This window comes from Corylus avellana, chromosome 2 (genome assembly GCF_965113065.1).
Source record: "Corylus avellana chromosome 2, dhCorAvel1.hap1.2, whole genome shotgun sequence".
Taxonomy (NCBI): Eukaryota; Viridiplantae; Streptophyta; class Magnoliopsida; order Fagales; family Betulaceae; genus Corylus; species Corylus avellana.
The window spans coordinates 44,750,579-44,776,432 of NC_142491.1; the positions used below are offsets into that span (position 1 = coordinate 44,750,579).

At 34.7% G+C, this 25,854-nt stretch overlaps 1 protein-coding gene and 1 pseudogene across 6 annotated transcripts; both read left to right on the forward strand.

Annotated features, from left to right (window-relative positions):
• Positions 1 to 1,408: 1,408 nt before the first annotated feature.
• Positions 1,409 to 4,466, forward strand: LOC132187918 (benzyl alcohol O-benzoyltransferase-like; annotated as a pseudogene). The gene is made up of 2 exons (XR_015911410.1): positions 1,409 to 1,889; positions 3,296 to 4,466. The product of XR_015911410.1 is annotated as a benzyl alcohol O-benzoyltransferase-like (transcript).
• A 9,785-nt stretch (positions 4,467 to 14,251) lies between these two features.
• Positions 14,252 to 25,194, forward strand: LOC132179914 (uncharacterized). 5 transcript variants are annotated; one of them, XM_088512942.1, is made up of 24 exons: positions 14,252 to 14,421; positions 14,971 to 15,063; positions 15,328 to 15,483; positions 16,292 to 16,371; positions 16,673 to 16,759; positions 16,868 to 16,918; positions 17,014 to 17,131; positions 17,215 to 17,271; positions 17,377 to 17,441; positions 17,593 to 17,676; positions 17,763 to 17,813; positions 17,935 to 17,997; positions 18,105 to 18,151; positions 18,327 to 18,396; positions 18,486 to 18,548; positions 19,872 to 19,961; positions 21,512 to 21,550; positions 21,676 to 21,903; positions 21,992 to 22,077; positions 22,307 to 22,355; positions 22,474 to 22,554; positions 22,704 to 22,797; positions 24,194 to 24,364; positions 24,872 to 25,194. In XM_088512942.1, exons 3-24 carry the CDS (start codon positions 15,366 to 15,368, stop codon positions 25,024 to 25,026), a joined length of 1,947 nt encoding a protein of 648 aa, XP_088369068.1. In that variant the 5' UTR covers positions 14,252 to 14,421; positions 14,971 to 15,063; positions 15,328 to 15,365; the 3' UTR covers positions 25,027 to 25,194. The 5 variants fall into 5 exon arrangements, with proteins under 5 accessions (XP_088369068.1, XP_088369069.1, XP_059448721.2 ...); XM_059592738.2 differs by lacking the exon at positions 14,252 to 14,421 and adding an exon at positions 14,747 to 14,836 and having other exon boundaries at positions 15,304 to 15,483; XM_059592720.2 differs by lacking the exon at positions 14,252 to 14,421 and adding an exon at positions 14,747 to 14,836.
• Positions 25,195 to 25,854: the final 660 nt, after the last annotated feature.

Genomic DNA, 25,854 nt, shown 5'->3' on the forward strand with positions numbered 1-25,854 from the left:
TAACTCATTATTTTAAAAAGTTAACAGTTAAAAATTGAACGGTTCATATTTTTATTCTCTCTCTATTTCTATTTTTTTCCTCTCTCTTTTCTCTCTCTCCAAGTCATTTACTCTCATTCCAGATCTCTCTCCTTTTTTTTTCCTCTCTCTCCACGTCTCTCTCTCTTCTCTCTCTCAAAGTGTTTCACTCTCATTCAACATCTCTCTCTCTCTTAATTTTTTTTTAAAAAAAAACATCTCTCTCCCTCCACGAGTGATGATAGAGAGAACATGGGCGTGCATCACACCCGTGTTTTTTAATATTTTTTAATATTAAAATAATATATTTTAATTTTTTAATTTTATATATATATATATAGAGAGAGAGAGAGAGAGTTTTTGACGTGCTGGGTTTTGGCACGTCAGAAACTATATATATATATATATATATATATATATATATAATCAACACAGAAAATAAACCAATTAAAAAAAAAAAATTGGAACAGTAATAATTTCTTACGTGCCAAAACCCAGCACGTCAAAAACTCTCTCTCTCTCTCTCTCTCTATATATATATATATATATATAATAACCATTAATAATTATAATTATCATTCTAATAACAACAAAATATCATCACCCCACCTTTGTTAGCTAACCGTCTGATCTAACCACATTTCCTGGCATACATTAATATATAGCATGATTATGTGATAATTATATTAATTGGTATATAATATATAAAATAATTATGCATGCATAGGATAATTAACATCATATATATAATATTAAATATCATACAATATTAATAGATTGATATGATTATGCATGTACGTATATATATATATAATATCATTTATATGTGTGATATATATAATTAAAAGAATTTAAAATAATAATTTTTATTAGCCTTTTGATTTTTTAATAAAAAATATATTTTATTTATATATGTATATTTCTGATTTAATATATATATATATATATATATATATATATATATAATTTCATATATAATTATAATAAAACAAAAATAATATGATAAATTATTATATTTTTAATTATATAATATAATGAATTTTAATTAAATATAATGTGTATTATTTTGACGTGCCACACAAGCTTTTGACGTGCCACACAGGGCACGTCAAAAGCTTCAAATTAATACCACATATTTTAATGCAAAAAAAAAAAAAAAAAAAAAATTTGCACGGTCGTGCAAAGCACGACGCGTGCGATTTTGTTTTGCTCCAAAAATCCATCAGAACACACACTGTGTATTATTTTGACGTGCCATGTGTGGCACGTACGTCAAAAGCTTTTGACGTGCCACACATGGCACGGCAAAAGCTTCAAATTAATACACAGTATGCTTTCTTCGTATGTCTCTATAAATACCACTTCAAAAGTCCATCAGAACACACACTATCACAACCAAATTAATTAACTTCCATTTTGCAGGCATGGCAGGACTGACACCCTCTCTAGTATTCACAGTGCGAAGGTGCAAACCAGAACTGGTTGCTCCTGCTAAGCCAACACCACATGAGTTCAAACAACTCTCTGATATTGATGATCAAGAGAGTCTTCGATTTCAAATCCCAATTATACAAATCTACCGATACAATCCCTCTATGCATGGGAAAGACCCTGTCAAAGTCATCAGAGAGGCACTTGCGCAAACGCTAGTGTTTTACTACCCCTTTGCCGGCAGGCTCAGGGAACGGCCTGGCCGGAAGCTTGTTGTAGAGTGTACCGGCGAGGGTGTCATCTTTATCGAGGCCGATGCTGATGTTACACTTCAGCAGTTTGGTGATGATCTTCAACCCCCATTCCCATGCTTGGAGGAGCTCCTTTTTGATGTTCCCGGCTCTGAACGGATCCTCAATTGCCCATTACTCCTTATCCAGGTGCATGTTTACTAAATAACTCATCAACTTTTTCTTTTGTTTTTGTTTTTTGTTGTGTTTTTTTCTTTTTTAATCATTTGATGATTATACAAAAAAAAAAAAAAAAAAAAAAAAAAAAATAGAAAGAAAGAGGTTTACTTGGTTGGTGGAATAGACCCTACAATTAATAAGAATTATTACTTTTATATTCTCTTTCTAGGACTTGAGAAATGAAATAGATTTTTTTTAAAAAAAAAATTATTACTATTATTTTTTTTTTTTTTCAAACTAAAAAAAAAAAAATCGCAAAACCTAGAGCCCCTTTTGGAACCCCTTCCGGATCTTGAATTTCCGTAACTTATGCCTATTTTTCAAGAGTTTTACATTGTGGTTAGAGGTGAAAAGGCAGTTATAATTAATGATTATCGGCTAAAATCGCAATTCGTAAAAAAATCAAGATGAGCATCCAACACTTGGAACAGAAATTCAAACAAGTATACTTCCACCAACACTAGTAGCACTCCCCAAAAAAATCAAGGTAAGCATCCAACACTTGGAACAGACATTCAGACAAGTATACTTCCACCAACACTAGTAGCCTATCTGACTATTGACCATACTTGGAATTCAGAGTAACAAAGACCAAGCAGTAGAGAAACAAAAGATCTGGTATGCAACATATTCTCTGTGCATCCATTCAACATCCAACCTCCAACATGAAACACTTAAACCTACTAAAACTACTAAAACATCTTTTCAATCCGTCAAAAATAAAAAATACACAAAACTTAAATTTATATGAATTGACACTTTACCCTCTTGAGTTGACACATTATCCTCCCAAAACTTAGTTACTTCGGGGGTAAAGTGTCAACTCAAAATACTTCAGGGGGTAAAGTGTATTTCATAGGGTTAAGTGTCAATGTCAGATACTTTGGGAGGTAAAGTGTCACTTTTTAAACATTGAGGTTAAAAGTGCAAATTTGTAGATAGTTCAGAGGAAAAAGTGTATTTTCCCCCGAATACTTATTCTGCATACCAAACAAGCTCTAAGTGCATTGGCACTGTGATTTTTCATACCTGAAGTGTGATTTTAAATTAAATTGTAGAAAATGTATTGTTTGAGAGTTCCTTTTTTTAAAAAAAAAAAAAAATCGCGTTTTCAAATCGCAGGCAAAACAATGCGTTTTTAAAAGAGTACGATTTTAAATACTAAATTGCAATTTTAAATTCAAAATTGTGATTTTACCAAATGTTTAATTACATTTTTAAAATTCACATTTTCAAATTAAAAGTTGTGAAATCACAATCCCAAATGGATAAAAAGAAACTCTTGAAACATTCTAAAGTTCATATATGTAACGTACTTCCCTTACTGCTAGTACTATGTAAACATCTACTTATCCTTTTGTTGTGTTGATTGGCAGGTGACACGCCTCAAGTGTGGTGGATTCATCTTCGCCTTGCGCTTCAACCACACAATGAGCGATGCCGCAGGTATGGTCCAATTCATGACAGCCATGGCCGAGATGGCACATGGTGCACGTGCCCCATCCATCCCGCCTGTGTGGCAGAGACACATTCTCAATGCAAGGGATCCACCGCGCGTGACTTGCATACACCGTGAGTATGAAGAAGTGGCTGATACCAAGGGCACAATCACCCCAGTAGAGAGCATGGTCCACCGTTCCTTCTTTTTCGGTCCCACTGAAGTGTCCGCCCTTCGTAGGTTTGTACCACATCACCTAAGCCAATGCACCAAGTTCGAGGTGCTCACCGCAAGCCTATGGCGTTGTCGTACCATAGCACTCCAACCCGATCGTGATGAGGAGGTACGCATGATATGTATCGTCAATGCACGTGTCAAATTGGACCCTTTGTTACCCACTGGTTATTACGGTAACGGTTTTGCAATCCCGGCGGCGGTAACAACCGCCGGAAAGCTATGTGAGAATCCTTTAGGTTATGCCTTGGAATTGGTGAAGAAGGCCAAAAACAATGTAACGGAAGAGTACATGCGATCGTTAGCTGATTTTATGGTGATCAATAATCGACCCCATTACACTGTAGTTCGATCATACCTGGTGTCAGATGTGACACGTGCCGGGTTCAGAGACGTGGACTTTGGGTGGGGCAAGGCGGCTTATGCTGGGCCAGCCAAAGGTGGGGTCGGGGTTATCCCTGGAGTGGTGAGCTTTTATATAGCTTACAAGAACAGTAAGGGAGAGGATGGGATAGTGCTCCCAATTTGCTTGCCTGCCCCAGCCATGAAAAGATTTGCGGAGGAGTTGGATTACTTGTTGACTAAACAAGCCCATTAGTGGCCACCAAAAATCTGGCCTTATTAGTTATTATATCGTGCCTGTGAACCAAATTTTCTGATGGGTGTTGTAAGATGCATGGGAAAGAGAGACTCATATGGTGAATGTGTCATATCCGCCACTGTGTGTGTTTGGTGTGCATTATATATATGTAAACATTTCTATTTTCTGTTGGGTGTTGTAATATGCATGGGAGAGAGAGACTCCTATGGTGAATGTATCATATCTCATATCTGATACTGTGTGTATGGTGTGCATTGTATCTCTTATCTGATAATGTATCATATCTCATATCTGATACTGTGGACCCCTTTCACTTGCTTCAAAAAGTGAAAGTCAGGAATAATATATATGTAAAGAGTAAAGAGTTTGATGTCTATTTTTTTTTTTAACTAAAAAAAAAAAAAAAAAAAAGCATGTAATAAATTATCGGTAAGTATGAGATCATCCACATAAAATGGTAAAACATTAAAGTAAAATTGGCGTTGGAGAAAATTAATGAAAGACACTAGGGTTTCAAGGATCCACCTAACATTATATTATTACATATTTGTGAGACATATAATTATAACTCAACTAGGTAAAAAATAAATTATCATAATCAGAAGATAAAACAATAAAGCACTCGAAAATAAAATAAAATAAATTAAATATGGTTTAATTAAGAATTTGATTTTGATAACATGACATAATTATAAATTCGAATCATAACAAATCAAATAGAATAAGCATTTGATATAAATGAAAATTATTACAAATTAAAATAAATTGTGTTTAATCAACACGTTTAATGAAACAGAGGTCACTAGTTCGAATCTCCCTCCCTTTCTTGTGCGAACATGTAAAAAAATAAATAAATTTTGTTCTCATGAAACTAATTTCATATTAACATTATTCCTGACATTCTATTATTAATCTATAAAAAATAAGAAAGAGTTTCAAGAACACGTAATAAAAATACTAGACTTCACCTCTAACCCTTGCTAAAAATTTTGCCACTCATAACTATAGGAATAAATTCTATAATTAATGTACCAAATTTTAATGGAAATAAATAAATAAAAACAAAGCAATAAAAGAAATAAATTGTCAATTTAGCTCCTTCCAAAGTCGTTGTCCGCTCCGTTTCTAACGTTTGTGTTTGCCAATGGCCTGGGCTGGTACTGTACCATGCCCTTCCTCAATCCAAAAAAAAAAAAAAAAAAAAAAAAATCCTTTCACATCAAAATTAATCTCAATATTTTTACTTTTTAAACCACATCAATCATTTTTTTTTTATTATTATTCAACTAAAAAAATCATTACAAAACAAATTTTTTACATTTTTTCATATAAAATATATTTTTTTACTTTTTTCCACAAAACATTTTCATTAAAATCAATCAAACACGTATTCATAAAAAAAAAAATGCTACAATACCGACCCGGGTATAGTACCAGCCCTAACTATTGGCAAACACAGCCAACATTATTAAACTCCTGGTCTTACTTTTCTTTCTCATGTTGTTCATGTGTGGCATGGTTAAGAGCATTCCCAGCAGCCTCCTCGTCATTTTCCTTACATTTAAGGATTCAAACTACTATTTGCTTCCCTATGTCAAAATACACCCCAATAGCTTCCCTTAATCATTCATTATATCATTAAAATATTTGTTTTTTTAATTATATTACGTATATGAGATGAGAGATGAGAGAGAATCGTAAGAGGAGAGAGGAGAGAGGAGAGTATAGAGAAGAGAGAGAAACGTTTTTTTTTTTATTTTAATAATCATAAGGATCACAATAGTGGTTCCACTATAGCGATTCTCATGGTTAAGGCTCATTTAGGGAGTCTGCTTTGAGACGGTTTTTGTGATTTTTTGGACATATTCCCTACACATAGGGAACAGACTTCCTTATAGGGAGTCTGCTAGAAATGTTCTAAAGGAATTCTCAAACCTGTGGGTCCCATGTATATCATTAATCATTCTTTATATCATTAAAATATTTCTTATATCATTAAAATATTTGTTTTTTTAATTATATTACGTATATGAGATGAGAGATGAGAGAGAATCGTAAGAGGAGAGAGGAGAGAGGAGAGTATAGAGAAGAGAGAGAAACGTTTTTTTTTTTTATTTTAATAATCATAAGGATCGCAATAGTGGAACCCTATACTTTGGGTTCCACTATAGCGATTCTCATGGTTAAGGCTCATTTAGGAAGTCTGCTTTGAGACGGTTTTTGTGATTTTTTGGACATATTCCCTACACATAGGGAACAAACTCTCTTATAGGAAGTCTGTTGGGAATGCTCTAAAAGAATTCTCAAACCTGTGGGTCCCACGTTATCTCGTGGAGGACTCAATTAATACTCTAACAATGATAGGACGACAATCTTCACGACAGGTGGCAGTGGGTAGCTGACTCCCACAAAACCTTCTATAACCATGTGATAAGATTTGTGTGGACGATGATATTTATCTAAATTTTTAGTTCGCAATTAGGAAAAAGAAACACAGACACACAAAGAATATATATATATATAGAAAGTGACATTTGAAAATAATTTTATTTAATTTCAAACAATAAAAATAGGAGAAATTTTATTTTAGACTCTAAACTACCATGTGATTTATCGCGATTAGATTGCCAACTGTACTGATTTCTATTTTAAATGATTTTACTGTTTATTTGATTAATTTTAAAAATAAAAATATCTTCTTTTTTTATCCATTTTTTTCCCTTTACAAGAAACGCTAAGAAGTCAATAAATAAATATACCTATCACGTATTTAAAAGAAGAAAAAAAAAAAAAAAGGAAAAAAATCTAGAAACCCTAACAACTAACAAGAAGTCAAAAATATTAATCTGTCACACCTTTTTTATTTCTTTTTGAAAGAAATTAAAACGAAAAAAAAAAAAAAAAATATCACGGAGAGGCTTTTTTTGGAGCTCTTTTAAAGGGAGAGAAAAAAAAAAAGAAAAAGAAGAAAAGAAAAGAAAATAGAGCCAGCATAAGCATAAAAAAAGTTGTGAAGAAACTCGCCGCCTGAGACAGAGTATGAAACTGAAACAAAAACAAAGGTAAGAATTGAGACGTTGTTTCATAATACAGAACAACACTTGGAGGCGAAACAAGAGCATTTAGGATGTGTAGCAATCCTCAATAATAAAAGAAGGTGGTAGTCGAGATGGTAAAGCAGCCGGGTAAACCTCCCCTCCAGGGGCACGAGTTCGAACCCGCTTGCGGTAGTAGTGCGTGCTCAACTCTGGGCTTTACCAACTCGCACCTTTGTGGGGCTGTGGTGACGGACTCGCCGCTTAGGCAGTAGCTATGGCTCAAACCGAACATTCCATGGCGAGGGGGGCCCTATGGTCACGCCCAGGGGGGAAATCTACACTGGTCGCCCCTCCCCCCTCTTTAAATTAAAAAAAAAAAAAAAAAAAAAAAAAAAAGAACGTTTTGCCCCATGTGAGTCAATGACCATTTTACCCATCTCTCTTTTCCTCTTCATTTTTCATTCTTCTTCCAAATTTCATATAAATCTTTTAGAAACTTCCAATGGACGAAAAATTAACCCAATAGGAGACAGAGGGGTCCCAAGAAACCCTAAAAGAAAGTCAAATAAATATGCCACCGCTTTTTTTTAAAAAAAAAAAAAAAAAAAAAAAAAAAAAAAAAAGGAAGAAGAAAAATATCTTCTTTTTTTATTCATTTTTTTTTCCCTTGAAACCCTAAGAAGTCAATAAATAAATATACCCATCGCGTATTTAAAAGAAGAAAAAAAAGGAAAAATATCTAGAAACCCTAACAACTAACAAGTTAAAAAATTTTGTCAAACCTTTTTTTATTTTTTATTTTTGACAGAAGTTAAAAGGAAAAAAAGAAAATCTCACAGAGAGACTTTTTTGGGAGCTCTTTTAAAGGGAGAAAAAAAAAAAGAAAATAAATAAATAAATACAGCCAACATAAGCATAAAAGAAGTTGCGAAGAGACCTGCCGCATGAGACAGAGTGTGAAAGGGCTGGCAAAATAGGTACATCCATACATGACACGACCCATTTATGACCCATGACACGATTAACATATACTCGAACAAGACCCGTTTAGCTAAACGGGTTGCGAAAAAATAGCCGGGTAACCGACACGACCCGTTTATGACCCATGACACGATTAACATATACTCGAACAAGACCCGTTTAGCTAAACGGGTTGCGAAAAAATAGCCGGGTAACCGACACGACCCGTTTAACATTACTGGGTTATATCGGGTTGACACGATTCGACACGACCCCCGTGTTCTTAGAAGGTAACACAACCCGACACGACCGACCCGTTTAAAAAAACCTGAATGAAAAATACATTAAAAAAAAAATGTAATAATAATACCAATGCCATTGTTAATTGTTAACAAATTGTTAGTAAAAACATTTACAAAGATTAGCAACAACTCTATACGTATTAGATAGTCCATTTCCATCATAGCAATAAAGAAAAAGATAATAATAATAATAATAATAATAATAATAAAACTAACAAAAATAAAATAATAAACAAAAAATAAACAAAACTACAAAAATAAACAAAATTCCATCATCATTAGATTCATTACAAATTAGGTTCCCTTAGGCCATTATGCCCAGTGTTGTCCACTTGAAGGATTCATGATCTATCACAGGTAATCAAATATATGAATTATGAAACACTACAAATATGTTCATTTTAAGAAATATTAACAAATTATGCTTTAGATGAATTTGAAATGTTACAAGAATTAACATCAATTGTCAAAACATCATCTTCTTTGCTATCCAACTTCATTTGTGTGAGTTCTATTTCAAAAAATAAGAGGAATTAATGTTATTATAGTGTAGTCAAAATATAATACAAGTAAATAAATAAATTAAATATGTAAATAACTAATATTACCTTGATCTCCAAATAACCAATCTCCAGTGCAAACTAATGCCTTAATAATATTAGGCTTAAGTGAGCACTTATATTGATCAATTACACGTCTTCCAATACTAAAAGTGAATTATGAAGCAACAGTAAAAATATGAATACTCAAAACGTCACGAGCCGTAGCAGCTACTTTAGGATAGCGAAATTCATTTCATTTTATTTCCAAAATAAAAGGATGTCAAATGTATCATTCATATCCACATACCTAGGTTCCTCCAAATAAATTTTCAATTAATTATTTTGTGAATTAACATCAACTCCGCCCAATGTTAAGTATTCCTACACGAAAGAAAAAGATAAGAAATTGAAAAAAACTGTTGAAATTTAAAAGCTTGATTTAAATTGTTGAATACTTGGAAGTTTGAAGAAATACTATAAAAACTGCAAATTCTTCTAATTCTCTCACAGAATCACTCAATTACTTGAAGGAATGAATAGAACAAAGAAATGTATCACTTGGTCCCATTAACTTGAAGCAACTAAGAATTTAAGAAAAATTACAAAATAGCAAATCCTTCTATTCTCCTTGAAGCTTAAAACTTTTGTTGTGACTTTGTGAGTCGTGCCTAGACGTGAGATTTGTGAGTCCAAATAAATTTCTAATTGTGAGTTGTTCTTCGACGTGAGATTTGAGGTGCTTGTTACTTATTTATTTCATAAATAAGAGAAGCACAAATTTCAAAAACAAATTTGTAAAGAAAAGTCAGAAAAGTAGGGATTGGGATCCCCCACCCCCAATAGTGATAAAATTAGCAAGGATTTTTTTTTAAAAAAAATCCGGACCATTCATTCTCATTCAATAACAAAAAATTCTTTATATATCTTATCCAATATAAAATAATAAAATAATAATATTTTTTTAAAAAATAAATACAAAATAAAATAATAAAAGATATGGGGTAGTTCGGCCATCGCAGCTCAGCCTTAGGGACAGTGGCAGAGCTAGACAATTTATATTGGGGGTGCCGCTAAAATTTTTTTGGCGTCCTAAAAAGTTTTTCCACCCGGAAAATTTGGTACTTCAATTTTCATATTAGAACCTAAGCCCTATAGGCAATTATACTAATATGACATATTAGAACTTAAACCCCATAAGCATCAATTTTCATTGAACTCATGAAAGTGTAGTGATAATTAACACTTTAAATATAATTAACCCATCCAATTAGCAATCCTAGTGTTCACATACTAAAAGCCATAATTTAATTTATACTATACAAATTAGGGTTTATGTTCATACTATGAACAATAGTGAAATTGAAGCTTTCAACCCATTAATCTAATAACGCCGTGCTTAAATCATGCATAGAAATCCAATAGGTAGAACAAATTCCCCATATCATATGATTTAATTCAATGGGTAGAACTAAAACTCAAAGAGAAACTATAAATTTTAACAATATAGCAAAATCCCCAAAATCCCAAATAAAACCCTAGATTTTTGAACCCAAAATCAACAAAATCACAACACACCAAAAATTTCCAAACAAAAACACTTATCCAATGGGTATAATGAAATTTAAACTACAATGAAAATTCCCAAATTGAACAAAAAACAAAGTTGAACAAAATGTATTAAAAATATAATTAACAAAATAAATAAACAATTCAACAAAATTTAATCATTGTTTAAAGCATATAAATGTAACTTATAATTTATCTTCACCTTTGATGCATTTTGGGTATATTAGGGTCAAAATTTAGGAGAACCATCGCAAACATAAGGTTTGTAGATAATAGAAAATGAAAGAGATGATGTTAAAATGGATGAGTTGTTTATAGGAAATTGGTAGATCTAAAGCATAACTATGGGAATTGTGGTGGATTACTGCAATTCCATCCAGATGATGCTTGGCTTGATGGAAGCCATTGTAGATAAATTGGTTTTTGTCTTGAGGAAAGGCTAAGGGAATATTGGAAATATAGACAAGTATCAAAAAATGATTTAAGAAATGTAGCCATTGGGAAAAGAGGGAAAATTTCCTTTTTTATTTTATTTTAAACAGAAAGCGTTTTTTCACGTGAACATCTAATTCCCATAGTCATAGGAAATTGTGAGTTGAAAAGTAGTATTTTCTTACACCACCTCAGCACTTAAAAGTCAGCCTTGTTTTTAAGACACACATCGTTTTAACTTTTAAAGACTTGTAGCATTTATGTGATGTTGGCATATTAAACGCTCCGTTTGTAACAATTGAAGCGCAGCGTTTTAACCAAAGATTTGAGGGTCGTCTTCTTCATTCTGTAACCTAAATATCTGAAAGTTTGAAATGGTAAAATTAAAACAGAAATGTTCCGCCTCCTTGACAGAGTGTACTTGATAGGTTCTCCTAAAATTTTTTTGTAGGTAATCTCATGCTCCTGATGAATAAAGTGAGAGAGGCTATGGGCTATCAAAATTTTTTGGGGTGCCGTGGGTAGTAAAAATGATTTTTTTTTTTTTTTTTTTTTTTTTTTTTGTATCTTTGGGCGGCACCCCCAAAGACTAACGTGGCTCCGCCACTCCTTAAGGGTAGCAGGAACCAACCCCTAGGGGGTGGCCAATCCATCCCTGGAGCCTTAGGGGGTGGCTGGAATAAGAATGAACGGGTAAGATTTGAAAAAAAATCATTGAGCAATTTTATCACTATTGCGATCTCAATTGCGATCCCCGGCAATGCTAAATAAATTGCCCATTAACAGTTTTAAAAATCTGGTTCGTGCGATATATCCAATGGCGTTAAACATGCCATGTCAACATATATTTAACTTTCAAATTTCAATCCAAAATTTGGAGAAAGTAAAAACTACGTACCGCTTCTTTTCTTTCTATTCCCTCCCTGGTTTTCCAATTTCCACACTAATCTTCTTTTTCTTTTCCCATTTTCTTGCACTTCTCCCCGGATCTGATAACCATTTTCTTGCACTTCTTGAAATACAACATGCTTTTAAAAATTGATGAGCGAGTTAGTGGTGGTACATCTATTGAGCTTATTGAAATTTCTGTTCAAAGCATCCGAGAAGGAAGCCGTAAGAAAAATGAGTGCCCAACATCCGTTCTTGAATTGGGATAAAACATTCATCTTTCATACTGGTAGCTCTTCAGTTTGCAGTATATGAGCACTTGATGGAGATTACAGAGTGGAACCGACGAAGCAAAAAGGAAAGCGAAGATACTTTTGCCTGATGGATCTCAATCAAAGAAGTCAATTTCTAAAGTAATAAATCAATAAAAGTGAGAAGAAAATACAGAAGATAACTCCAATGTGGATGGGAGTTAAACCACAGTTCAGATTCTACTACCCATTATATGCTGAACTACAGTAGACATAACCCACACACACTACAGCCACAACGTGGGCAACCCACTTTGTTACACTCTGTTTTATGAAGCTAGAACAGAGGAAAATATCAAATGGATTTTATACTTGCACCAGTCCTCTGCTCGTGGAACAACTTCTCCCCCATTTCTCTCAACTCCCACGTCTACTTATGCTACGTATTTGAGACTGGGTCTTTGTGTACGTTGTGGCCTATCAGATTCCTTGAAGTTTACAGAAGTAAATTTCCGATTTGGTGGTTTCTTGGATTAAAGTTTTCATGTTCATATTAAATGGAACCTTACAGTTGCCTGTAATTTAGTTATTAACGTATATGAACCAACTAAGCCAAGCAATTTATGCAGAAGTACGAGCCACGATAATGAGTTTATGCAGAAGTATGCCAAACACAAGACATCTCACCCAGAGATAGAGTTTAAGGCTTTAATACTAAAGAATACACCCTTTAATTTGATTATGCAGAGGATCGAATTCTGCAGAGTAGTCTAAAGCTTTACATCAGGTCCGGCGAGAAGTGCAAGAAAATGGGAAAGAAAGAGAAGAAGAAGATTAGTGTGGGAAAACCAGGGAGTGGAATAGAAAGGAAAGAAGCGGTAGTTTTTACTTTCTCTAAATTTTGGATCGAAATTTTAAAGTTAAATGTATGTTTACGTGGCATATTGAACGTCATTGGATATATCTAGGAATGTAAACGAGCCGAGCTTGAGCGAGCTTCCCTTGTTTAAGCTTGGCTCATTTAAATTTTACTCGAGCTCGAGCTTGAGTCGAGCTCAATGGCGAGCCAACAAAATCGAGCTCGAGCTAATAATAAGTCGAGCCGAGCCAGCTCGCGAGCTGGCTCTTATATTTAATGTTTTTGTTTTTTTTTTTAAAAAAAAATTAACTTCAAGTACTCTTAAACGGCTTAAGAAGTTAGTTTACATATGAGTATTTGCTTAACCTAGCTAGTCGAGTATGGAGCCTGAGTCAATACAGCAAGGCATTTGGTTTCAAAGAGAGAGGACATGCATCCTTTTATAGATAAGCAAACTTGGAGATTAATGTTTTCATAACAATGTGGGATAAGTTAACAAGTTGCATTTAGACTGCATTGGGACAACGCTCCCTACAAAAAACTATTTTTTCAACGTCTCTCTCTCAATCCCCTCACCAGTCACAGCGCATCTTCCACCTGAACTCTCATTTTCCACTCTCTCACTCTCGCTCATCAAACAGGTAGTGATAGTGTTTGGGTTTGTATGATTCTTCAATAGTTTATGCCTTTTGCAATCTCCCTCAATAGTTTCTGCTTGATTCTTTTTCCTTTCGTTTGGGTCTGCTCTAATTAAATTGAGGTATTTTTAATGATTGCTCTCTCTCTCTGATCACGAAGGGTTTAGAATTTTTCATTCTCTAACGTTTAAATATAAATGCAATTTTAAAATTTTAATAATTATGAGATTTATAATTAATTATGTATTACTTAGTTTATATATATATATATATATATATATATATATATATATATACCCACACACGAGCTTAGTCGAGTCGAGCCAAACTTGCTTCGTTTAATATTCGAGCTGGAATTTGTGTTAATGAAGTGTTTCATTTAATATTCGAGTCGAGCAAAAACCGAGCTTGCTCGCGAGACGCTTCGCTCACTTAACAACCCTAGATATATTGCACGAACCAGATTTTTAAAATTGTTGACGGACAATTTCTTTAGCATTTTGCCGGGGGCAGTTTTTCTATTTACAAACAAACAAAAAGTGCTCACTTAAGCTAAACGGTGTGTTTTGAAAAGACGAAAAAAAAACCAAAGAACTGCATCGTCTTCAACCTTGGTCTCTCTTCAGCTTTTGTAATTTTTTTAACCTAATTACAGAAACCCTTTGATCAGTGACAACAAAAGCAGATCACGATGGAGGGTGGGCAAATTTGCCCATGATGAGTTGCTGAGTATGAGCATTAACTTGGGCATAGGTAAAATTTATTCTAGGAGTTAGAGAAATTTTTGGGAGTTGAGGGGGGGGGCATTTGACCCCCTCAACCCCCCTCCCTCCGCCCCTGAGTCCGCCTGTGAGGATTGAGGAGGCCAAGCCGAGCGTGATACTGTGATACTGTGGAGAGAGTTTCAGATATGAGAGAGAGGGCTGAATGGCTGATACGGGCATTCGGCGATGCCTGGGTTAGGGTTTTTTTGACATTTTTTTTTCAAAAAAAAGGTTGTGGCGGGTCCGAAATTTAACCGGGTCTTAAACGAGTAACCCGACTAAGATCCGAACACATGACCCGATTATTATCCGAACCCGATAACGCCAAACTCAAAACCTGAGCCGTTCTTTCATATTACAGAACAACACTTGGGGCGTTGTTCCATAGTACAGAACAACACTTGGTGGGAAACAAGAGCATCTCTGTTTCTGTTTTTCCGATTTCATTCATTCGGTCGGGGTGTATCTTTTCTTTATATATTCTTTCTTAATCGAAAGAGAGAGCTCTAATCCTTTTTTATTTTTTGTTGTTGTAAAGACTTGGACTTTGATAGCGTCACAGAAAGCCACAGCAAATCCCAGAAAGCAAAAAAGGGGCAAAGTCTTCGTAAATACCGCCATTGTGAAAAAGGTTAGCTTCCCTCATTTTTCTCTCCGTTCATGCTACCTTTTTCTTTGGTAGTATAAATTCGTGCTTTCTTCTTTGACGTTGTGGCAAACATTCTTTGATTCTATGAGAAGAAAGACGAACTGGGTCTTAGTTGGTTGCTATAACTAGTGCTTCTGGTGCTCTAGTTTTTTTAAGCTGTGGTTTGAGAAATTTTTGATAGTGGGTTGTTGTTATTTTATTTTATTTTTTTTGTAACAATAGTGGGTTGTTGTTTGGTTCCATCAGAGTTTGGATTTTTGTAGAAGGAAGATAAAAGAGCGAAAATGAAGTACGTATTGGTCACGGGAGGCGTAGTTAGCGGTCTAGGCAAAGGGGTCACTGCTAGCAGTATTGGACTCCTCCTTAAAGCCTGTCGACTGCGTGTTACTTCCATTAAGATTGGTATTTTGCTCTCTCTCTGTCTTGGTTTTTCAGGTGCATTTTTGGATTTTTTTTTTTTAAATAGAATTTTTGATATCTTGTATTTTTCTTTGTTTTTACCTTTTTTTTTTTCTTTTTTTTTTTTTAATTCTTGTTACTACTAAAGTCATTAATGAATGGATTGGCTGGGCAATCATCTTGAGCATTTGCAATCTCATTCATAGTTTCTGTTGCCAGATATCTAAATTGGTAATTTTGTAATGCAAATGGAAAAATTTTCACACGAAAATGGTATCATTTTTCATCAATTAGGTGTTGGTCAAATATGAAACACGTGACGTTATAGGTTCAGTTTAATTTCTTACTGTGCAAGAAAAGGTACGATTCCGTTTGTTAATGTTTCTTAGAGTGTTTTTTGTTAAAAAAGAATTCTACGTGACATAAAGGTAGAAACAGTTATGAGTGTATTGTGTTTTGAGTTGTTTGTTAATGTTTTTGTTTTGAAAAGAGAAAACAAAAGGGAGAAAAGGGAGAAGGAAAAAAAATTTATCAAACAAAGCCCTGTTTACCATTAAGAACCAATGCCTTCATTAGCGTGTTAGAGTCATGGTGCATATTTTTAAAATACCATCTTGGATGCCAAATTATTGAGAAAGAAGGTATTTAAGTCAAGCATGTAATAAGCACCATCTCTTTTATTTGTCATTAAAAGTGTCCTTATCCTGTGTTGGTCCAAACCTAAGTGGTGTTTGGTAGGGATGGCTTGGATAGGTTCAAACCATAATTTGTATTGTTCTTCTTATGATTTTAATTTGTTCCATACATGCAGATCCTTACCTGAACACAGATGCGGGGACAATGTCTCCTTTTGAGCACGGGGAGGTATTTGTCCTAGACGATGGCGGTGAGGTAAATTGACTTCATGGATTGTTTTTTCTGTTTGTCTATTTTCCACATAAGGTGAAGAAAGCATTTGTGTAAGAAATGTCAGCTTTCCGGATAGAATAATTACTGCAAGCTGAAGATGGTTCTGACACTACTTTTAACCACACTTTCACTGATTTGTAACTTTGGGTTATCTGTGTTCTTATCTCATATCCTTTAAACCACTTATGTATATATATATTCAATTACTATGTTTTGTCTTTAGAGGGTGGTACGATCTATTATTGTTATGGAAACAAAGAATGACTTGCTTTTTCCTTTGAAGGTGGACCTTGACCTTGGAAATTATGAACGTTTTCTTGACATTAAGTTAACCCGTGACAACAATATTACAACTGGTAAAATATATCAGGTATACTAAATTTATACTTCTGTTTGTAGTCATGTCTACCAACTTGAGTTTGTCTGAAATACCATAGACTTATTGCTGTCCTTAATTCTTTGTTTTGATATTTAACAGTCCGTTATTGACAAGGAGAGAAGAGGCGATTACCTTGGAAAGACTGTCCAGGTCTTTTCATTATTCAACTTTTTTCCTTGTCTAATAAAGCTTTTCATTATTCTTTATAGTTCATGAATTTTGTTTCTATGTTTGCTTTACTCTAGGTTGTTCCACACATTACAGACGCCATTCAAGAGTGGATAGAGCGTGTAGCAAAAATACCAGTGGATGGACAAGAAGGTCCAGCTGATGTTTGTGTCATTGAATTGGGTGGAACTATAGGTACATTAACATCTTTGATGTGAATCAAGACCAGCTATTCCCTAGTTATATTGTTAAGCTTAAAATAAATGCGTATTATGCAGGAGACATTGAATCGATGCCATTTATTGAGGCGCTTGGCCAATTTTCATACCGTGTGGGTAAGAAAAATGAATGCACCATGTTATTTTAGAGATTCTTGTAAGTAATTTTTGTCTTTTTTGAATTTATGTGAACTGGTGTTAACCAAGCGTTTCTTGTATTAGGCTCTGGTAATTTCTGCTTAATTCACGTCAGCCTCGTCCCTGTTCTTAATGTTGTTGGTGAGCAGGTATTCAACGCTGCATTTATTTTTGTGGTGCATACTAGTTTTATATTTCATGAATATGGATAGCACTGAAGCATTGCCTTATACATCTTGTTGTTTGGTATGATAAAAAATAGGATGGCTTTAATTAGTAGTGTGCTCAATTTTTCAATAGAAAACAAAGCCTACCCAGCATAGTGTTCGGGGACTTAGAGGACTGGGGTTGACGCCAAATATTCTAGCCTGTCGTAGTACAAAAGTATCTTTCTTTCCCTTTCTCTATTTCTCTTTCATGAACTTCATGCAACAGCAGTAGTCTCAAGTTTATAATTTTGTCCTTGACAGGCACTTGACGAGAATGTTAAGAGAAAACTTGCCCAATTTTGCCACATTCCAGTATGATCACTTACATACCAATATGCATGTTTGTGTGTCTGTCTCTGACTGTGTGATGTTTTCCTTTGCCTTTCTCTAAACCATTAGTTATGATTTCTAAGCAGAGATGACTTATTTACAGGAGGAAAACATTGTTACTCTCTATGATGTCCCAAACATATGGCACGTTCCTTTGCTATTAAAAGTAAGTATTATTGTTATCAATTTTGAAACTGTTTATGTTCATACTCGTTTCTCAGAAAGGATTGAAAATGTTTTGTTTGTCTCTCTCTCCCCCACCATCACAAATAGGATCAGAAGGCACATGAAGCAATCCTGAAAGGGCTGAACCTTCTAGGGTTTGTTTTACTAACTCACTCTCTCTCTTTTTATTTTCCTGTTTAATCTATTTCTTGCTTCTTTTGCCACATCTGCTCTCTCTCCTTTATAGGGTTCCACTGTGTCAACAATGTTTATGCTACTTCAAGAGGCATTTGTTTTCCAGCGGCCCACTAACATTTCCATAATTTGCAGTGTTGCTAGGAAGCCTGAGTTAAAGGAATGGACTGCAAGGACAAAAATTTTTGACACATTGCATGATCCTGTAGGTTAAAGGCATTTTCATACATATGTTGATACCCATTTATTTGAATAATCCGAAGAATAATGCTCGGAATGCCGTTGGTATTGCAGGTTAGAATTGCTATGGTTGGAAAATACACAGGCCTTTCAGATTCTTACCTCTCTGTTTTAAAGGTAAGTTGCTTTACTGTTCGAGGCTATGTAAATCCTATTTCCATTAATCATCAAGACATTTTTTATTTGCATGCAAATTGCTTCTTTTAGTACACTGGTGAACTTCTCTTACATTTAGATGCTGTCGTCTTAGTTCTGCTTATAGCCTAATTGATGTAGAGCAATTGTATTTGCATTTACTACAACTTGGATTAAGTACTAATGCAGTTTGAAATAACAAATTGTTAGTGTGCATCTGTGTGCGCCACAGCACATATGCATGTGTGTTTGTGCAAATTTTCCTTTTGTGGTGTGACCCATATTTTCCTTCTTTTCTATTTAATACTTGTTTCTGTTAAGGGTAGAATCACTTGTCTCCCAAGGAGTTTGTAATTGTTGGTAATAGGACACATGATTTTGATTTTCGGAAGTTGCTGAAGAAAAAAGATTAAATTTTTCTTTAAGTTATCCTTTTCACCTTGTATGGTTATCCTCTTGTTATCATGCTTTGTACCTTTGGACTGTTGCGCATGTCTTTCCGATGTCGATTAGCTATGTGATTTTCTTGTTCGTTTTTCCCTTTCTAGTTAGGTGATCCTATTGTATACTCCCAGTGTACTTTGGGGCGCTTTACGCTTTTAATAAGACTGGTTATTACTTATAAAAAAAAAATGGTTGTGTTGAATATTTCAACTTGGATACATACACCATTTCAGTGAATGATGTATGCAATTCACTATCATCATGGCAGCTGCAATATTGTGAATATAAAATTGTGTGGACCAATTAGCCACTGAACGTTATTTTGAAATAGCCCACTTGGTCCTTATTTCGGATCTGTTTGTTTTTGTATAGGTTTTCTTATCCTCCCCACTCCAGGTGGAGGAGAGGTTTTTGTATGGGTTTTCTTTATCCTCCCCACTTCGGGTGGAGAAGAGGATTTTGTTTGGTTTTTTTTTTTTTTTTTTTTTTTTTTTTTTTTTTTAATCCTCCCCAATTATAATTTGACAACTTTATCCTTCAATTTACACCTATAAATAAGGTGATGGTGTAAGTGGGTGTGTCTAGGCATTTGCTATCCTTTCAAAATGAGGAACTTGGGGTTAGATCGGGGAGGCTCCTATTCTCCACTTGAAGGTGGGAAAGATGCACATACATACACACACGTGTTAGTTCTTCGATTGCAAGGGTTAAAGACAAATCTATTCTATATACATTTTCTTGTGCTATAGAAAAGTCATGCATAATTTTTTGTACATATAAAGCAATTATTACATGTTTCATATGTTGCATGCTTTTAACGTAGTGGTTGATGAGATCTTACTATCTAGCTTCTTGTGTCAGGCTCTTTTGCATGCTTCTGTCGCTTGCCACCGGAAGCTTATTGTAGAATGGATTGCGGCAAGTGACCTTGAAGACAGTACTGCTAAAGAGGTGGATACCATTTTTTTCTTGCCTTAATAATATTTATTTAGGATAGATTGCACATCCCTCCCTTGAGGTTTAATGAAATAACAGAGACATCTTCCTTATTTTTAATTGACAGTCCACTCATTATATTTTTATGTAAGGTTAGCACTTTCCCTGTTCTGTTAATTGTCACTGATGGAAGTTAAAGGCCACATCATCAAATATGCCTTTTGTTTCGAAATAGCCTTTAAACAATTAAGAACATTTATGTACAAAGAAAAAGGGAGAAAAAAATAGAAAAGGCTGACTATGCTTGTGCGTGAAGTCCACTGGTCTCACCACTGTGCTTTACATGCAGAACACAAATCTAAGGCCATTCCTTGTTTTTCTTCTCAAGATCCCTCTATTTTTTTTTTTTTTTAAGTAATCGAGATATCATTAAAAGTGTAAAGTACAATACATGTGCATAGGAAGTATACAAGAGAAACACATGGTTAGAAGGAGAAAAAAGAGCAGGGAAAGATCCCCCTCTATATTTAGATTTCAACAACCAAAGGAGAAAAAAAAAAAAAGAAAAAAAAAAGAAGGAAACTAATGAAAGAGCTTCTGCCACATCCATTCTCCCATTATATTTTTCTTTATTTTTTCCTCTAATACAACCCCCTCCTCTGCATGTCTGTTTTCATTTCATTTCCCCAATTTTTTCTGTTATTTTCCTCATCTTCGTTCTTATTCTTTTTATCCATTAAGCATATAAATTTTGCATATGGATAGCTTAAAGACATCTATTTTAGTGAGATGAAGGATTTGTTGCTGTGACCAGCACAGTGGTTCTCTAGTGAAGGGTGTTGATAGTAGGTGGGATTTGTAGCAAAATAAGTGGTAGCCTGTGTGGTTATTTGTGTTTTTTGTTGGGTAATGGATTAATCAAAGATAGGGAATAAAGGTTGGTTGAGTGACAATGACACATTGATCTGGCTTTCTGGTTGTTGGGAAGTGTCGTATAGTCGTATTAATAATGGAGGTCATGGGATGCATCTAATTTGACATATCTTTGCTAGAGCTTTATCCTCCCTCTTGGTTTTTTCTTTGGAAATGTTGAAAATCCTTCAAGATGAAGATTTGCACTCTCGGAATCTCTCACCATGTTCTCCAAAATGTTGTCAAAGAGAGAGAAAAAGATGCTATTAGTCAATATAGGGGTAACAAATTAACCTAACATTTGTGAGAATTGCTATAAACCACATTTTATCCCACAATTATTCCACAATGTTGATGTGACACTCTCAACCAATCCATGGAATTTTTTTAACAAGAACTAATCAAGTGTTGGTTGGGACTGCCTGTAAGCATTATGAAATAATTGTGGGATAAAAATGTAGTTTTAGCATTACTCAACATTTGTTGTTAATGTCTTTCGTCTCATAACCCTAACAAGTAAGGCCAGTGCTATCTAAGAAACAAGAAGGGATGTCTTTTTCATTTTGTGATATCTGAAGGGAAGGTTGTGTGATTTACTCATTTATTTATTATGTGTTAATCAAAAATTGACTTCTATCTTCTGCTGCTTGCAGGCCCCTGATGTTTATAAAGCAGCATGGGATCTTTTAAAGGTGAGTCTTCTTCAAGGATTGATTGCCTTAAAATTATATTATGTTTTCTTAATGACTGTTGGTTGCACTTTATTTAATGTGCAGTTATTTTTCCCATTGATCTTCTAAAAAGTCTTCCATTGCAGGGTGTTGATGGTGTACTTGTTCCAGGAGGATTCGGTGATAGAGGAGTGCAAGGGAAAATTCTTGCAGCAAAATATGCTCGAGAGAAAAAAGTTCCATTCCTAGGGATTTGCCTGGGGATGCAAATTGCTGTTATTGAGTTTGCACGATCTGTTCTTGGTTTGCATGACGCTAACAGCACAGAGTTTGATCCTGAAACTACAAATCCTTGTGTAATATTTATGCCAGAGGTATTTATTCTTTGCACACTTCTTAATGAAGCTGATGTCAAATAGCAATGTTCAATCTGGTTAACCTAGTCTCTGTTCTATATATTAGGGTTCAAAAACTCTTATGGGTGGTACTATGCGGCTGGGATCAAGGAGGACTTACTTCAATGTTACCGATTGCATATCTGCAAAGCTGTAAGGACTTAGTACCAACTTAAGCTTACATATACCACCATTCACCCTCCACGACTTCGTTGGGGGTATACTACAGTGATGATTAATATGTTTTGTACTGTACAATTTATCTCCATGTAGGAACTTATAGTGACACCTTGTGAGATGAATGTCATGATTATATTTAATGGATACTCATCAGACATCTCAACTCAGCTAACTTGGCCATATGATTTGAATTTATGTTTAGGTATGGCAATGTAAGTTTTGTTGATGAGCGACATCGGCATAGATATGAGGTGATGTGCCCATAGTCCTACATAATCCATGCATGCATACCACTGTTTTTTATGGAAAAATGATACAGTGTGTACCATCTTGACTAATTAGTCACTGAAAATTATTTCTGTTTTACAGGTCAATCCAAATATGATATCAAAACTTGAAAATGTTGGTCTGTCCTTTGTTGGCAGAGATGAAACTGGTCAGCGCATGGAGGTAAGTATTTGTAGCAGGATAGGTCATAATGTATACGATGAACATTAAGTTTATGGGGTTGAAACAAATGCAAGATTCATCAGTCTTTAACTTTATCAATTGTTTGGTTTCTGGTAATTTTGAGCAGTTTATTGGTGTAATGAATGCAGATTGTTGAGTTGCCGAGTCATCCATACTTTGTTGGTGTTCAGTTCCATCCCGAGTTTAAGTCAAGACCTGGAAAACCTTCTGCACTATTCTTAGGTACTTCTAAAACCCAATTGTTGATTTCAATGGCACCTTGGAATCAATTGCTGATGCATCGCAAGAACTACAACTTATCAAATTATTTGATGTTACATTGGTGACTGATAATAAAGGTCAAGCCTTTACTTGTATGTTAATGATGCGTTGATCCATATATTATTTTTAACATTCACCATTAAAAGGAAGTCATTCTAAATAGTATGTATGCAGACATTGTAACTTTTAGGGCCATGGTTTGATACAGATCCTAATTTTTTAATCTGTCACTTTGAAAGGTACTTTTTATTTCTCAGTATTTGTTTATCAGGCAAGCATCCTAACCTCATTTCCTTCTAGGTTCAATAATTTTAGCAGAGTCCATTTGAAAGTGTTCCACTAACAATTGTAGTATCTTCAGTAATTTTTTTGTATATGTTTGTATGCCATGTATATATTTTGCATGATGACTTATTGGATGAAGTTTTTAAGGCAACAGATGGATAGAAGTAATTAGGAAAAACTACACTAACTACCCTCAATTTACCATGAAATTTACAATGTCTCCCCAATCTTTCAATTTGGTTAATGTACCCTACTACTGATCTACTACCATTGAGGTTGCATTGTCTCTCTTCCTCCTCCAATATGACAAAAATACCTTGCATAAAAATACAGAAAAAAGGACCATTCTGAATAAAACTAAAAACACAAAAAGAAAAAAAATTATAATAGACCAAAGTGATGCCTTTTAGTTTTTTGAAGGTTTGTCTTTATTTACTTTTTCCTTTTTTCTATGTTGGGAATGTTTTTTTTTTTATATTATGCAAGGTATCTTTTTTCATTTTGGATCATGGAAGAGGTGGATATTGCAACCCAATGGTAGATCAGTAGGATACATTAATCAAATTAAAAGATTTGGGGTATTACAAATTGCGTGAAAGATTGAGGGCGATAAGTGTAGTTTTCTCAAGTAATTACCTCCTTGATTTTTTTTTTTTTTTTTCCTCGAATTCAATAAGGTAGTCGTGATTTAGAGCAGGCTTCTTTAGAACACGACTATATGGGTAATCTATTCTCAGTTTGAGTGATTGTTGTAGTGATATTTCTTGTTATTTATTATAGTGACCTTATCGATATCGTGGAAGGTTGCTTTGTGCGAACTGTTGGCATGTCTCTGTTCATGTATGTCTGTTTAGGGGCACAAGAAAGTGTTCCTTGCGAACGATCAGTGCAACTATAATTATTATCAAGTAATAGAAGCATATACTCTCTTATGTGTCAGTAACTATCGTGTCTGTTCGCTATAGAAGTAGAAGTGTGCCTTATTCCTGAATACTTAGAATTCTAACAGCTTTACCTCATGAATTTGCATCTATTTTGGCGGGCTGATGTTATTTCTTGGTCATGTTTGCAGGACTTATAGCAGCAGCATGTGGGCGCTTAGAGACTGTCCTACATGACAATGGCCATGTAAGGAAGCCCTTGACTAGTGCGATGAGTAATGGACACTCGATGATGGAAATCCACCAAAATGGAGGCGCAATTAAGTCATCCAATGGATCAGTAAATGGTGTGTATAGCAATGGTAATGGCGTTCACTTGGAAGAAAGTTGGTGATTTTCTTGTGGCAGTTTCTTCTGCAAGTGCTATGGTTTTCTTGAAAGGCGTTTTGGTAGCCGTCGGTTTTGTCTGTACAGCAGTTGAGTATGGGTAGATGTTTTAGCTTCTTCAGGATAAAGATGGTGGTTTTTTAGTTTTTTGAATGACGGTGGTGAAGCTGGAAATTACTTTTTGTTGGACTGAGTTTCCTATTTTTGCTAGGACTCAACTTTGTTGGCCTTGGAAAAGAGAGATATATTGACCAGTTTCTAATAATATTAGAGCAGATTGTTTATTGTTTTCTGGAAAAACTAATATATACCTTCTCTATCATTAAAAATCACATGGGTTGTGTTTAAATGCAAGAGTATTATTAGCTCCTCATTTATATGATCGCCTGGCATAGAGGATAGAGCTCCTTCTGCAACTTTAACCTTGTTAGTACACTTTTTCAGTTGTATTACTGCTGACTGGCAGATTGGCCCTCTTGCAGATATGCACTCCATCTTGCCTCAATTCAAAACCTGGTCAACTACAAGGGCCAGCTGCATAGCAAATGCAAGAGCACATTTTGTTTGTAAAATGGGCCGCTTTCCATCAATAATTTGGAAGCATTCCCAATACATTGTACCCTGTTTTCTCTTTTAGATTAGATTAGCAGCAAAGATCCCCCACCCTCCCCCAGCCCTTCCCTTTGTGTTGCTCAAAAGAGATGAAGGTTTGAATTTTCAGTTTTGGCATTGTGACAAATAAGTACTTTTGTCATATTTTTCATCTTGGTTTAATGAAAGATTGATTTGTCAGTTATGTTCTCCATATCAAACCAATAAGAAATGTATATATATATATATATATATATATATATGTCACCCAAAAAAGAGGGGCAATTGGGAGTGGTGACCAGAGTAATGCTACAAATTTTTCTTGTGTCACTCTTGTGTTTCTACAAGAATGATATGACTCTTAAAATCACCATTGAGCTTATAATTGCTTATAATTGAATTTTGATCAAATTGTAATTTTAAAAGTCGCATCATTCTTGGTGCGATACAAGAGTGACATAAGAAGAACTTTTACAATTATTCGTGGTGATTATCACCATCCTATGCACCTTGCACCTCCAATGAAAGCTAAGCTATAGGGATAAGTGGGATGGCTCCATCCCAACAAAACAAAAGGAATCGTGGGGTGGTTACATCATCGCTCATCTCTGAATGGATGTTAATCCACCTTTATAGAGGTGGGCAAGGGAGGAGCCACTCTCACCACCCCTCTCACCACTGCATAAAGGGTTATGGAGCGGTGATTCACTCCACACAATTGTCTTCACCCTTTCCTTTTTTTTTTTTTTTTTTTCTTTTATATTTTTGGTGGGCAAGTGAGGAAAAAAATTGGCACATTTTCCTATGTGGTATGGTGAGACGTGGATATGAATACGCATGACATGTTTTTATTGGTCTGACATAGGAATATGAC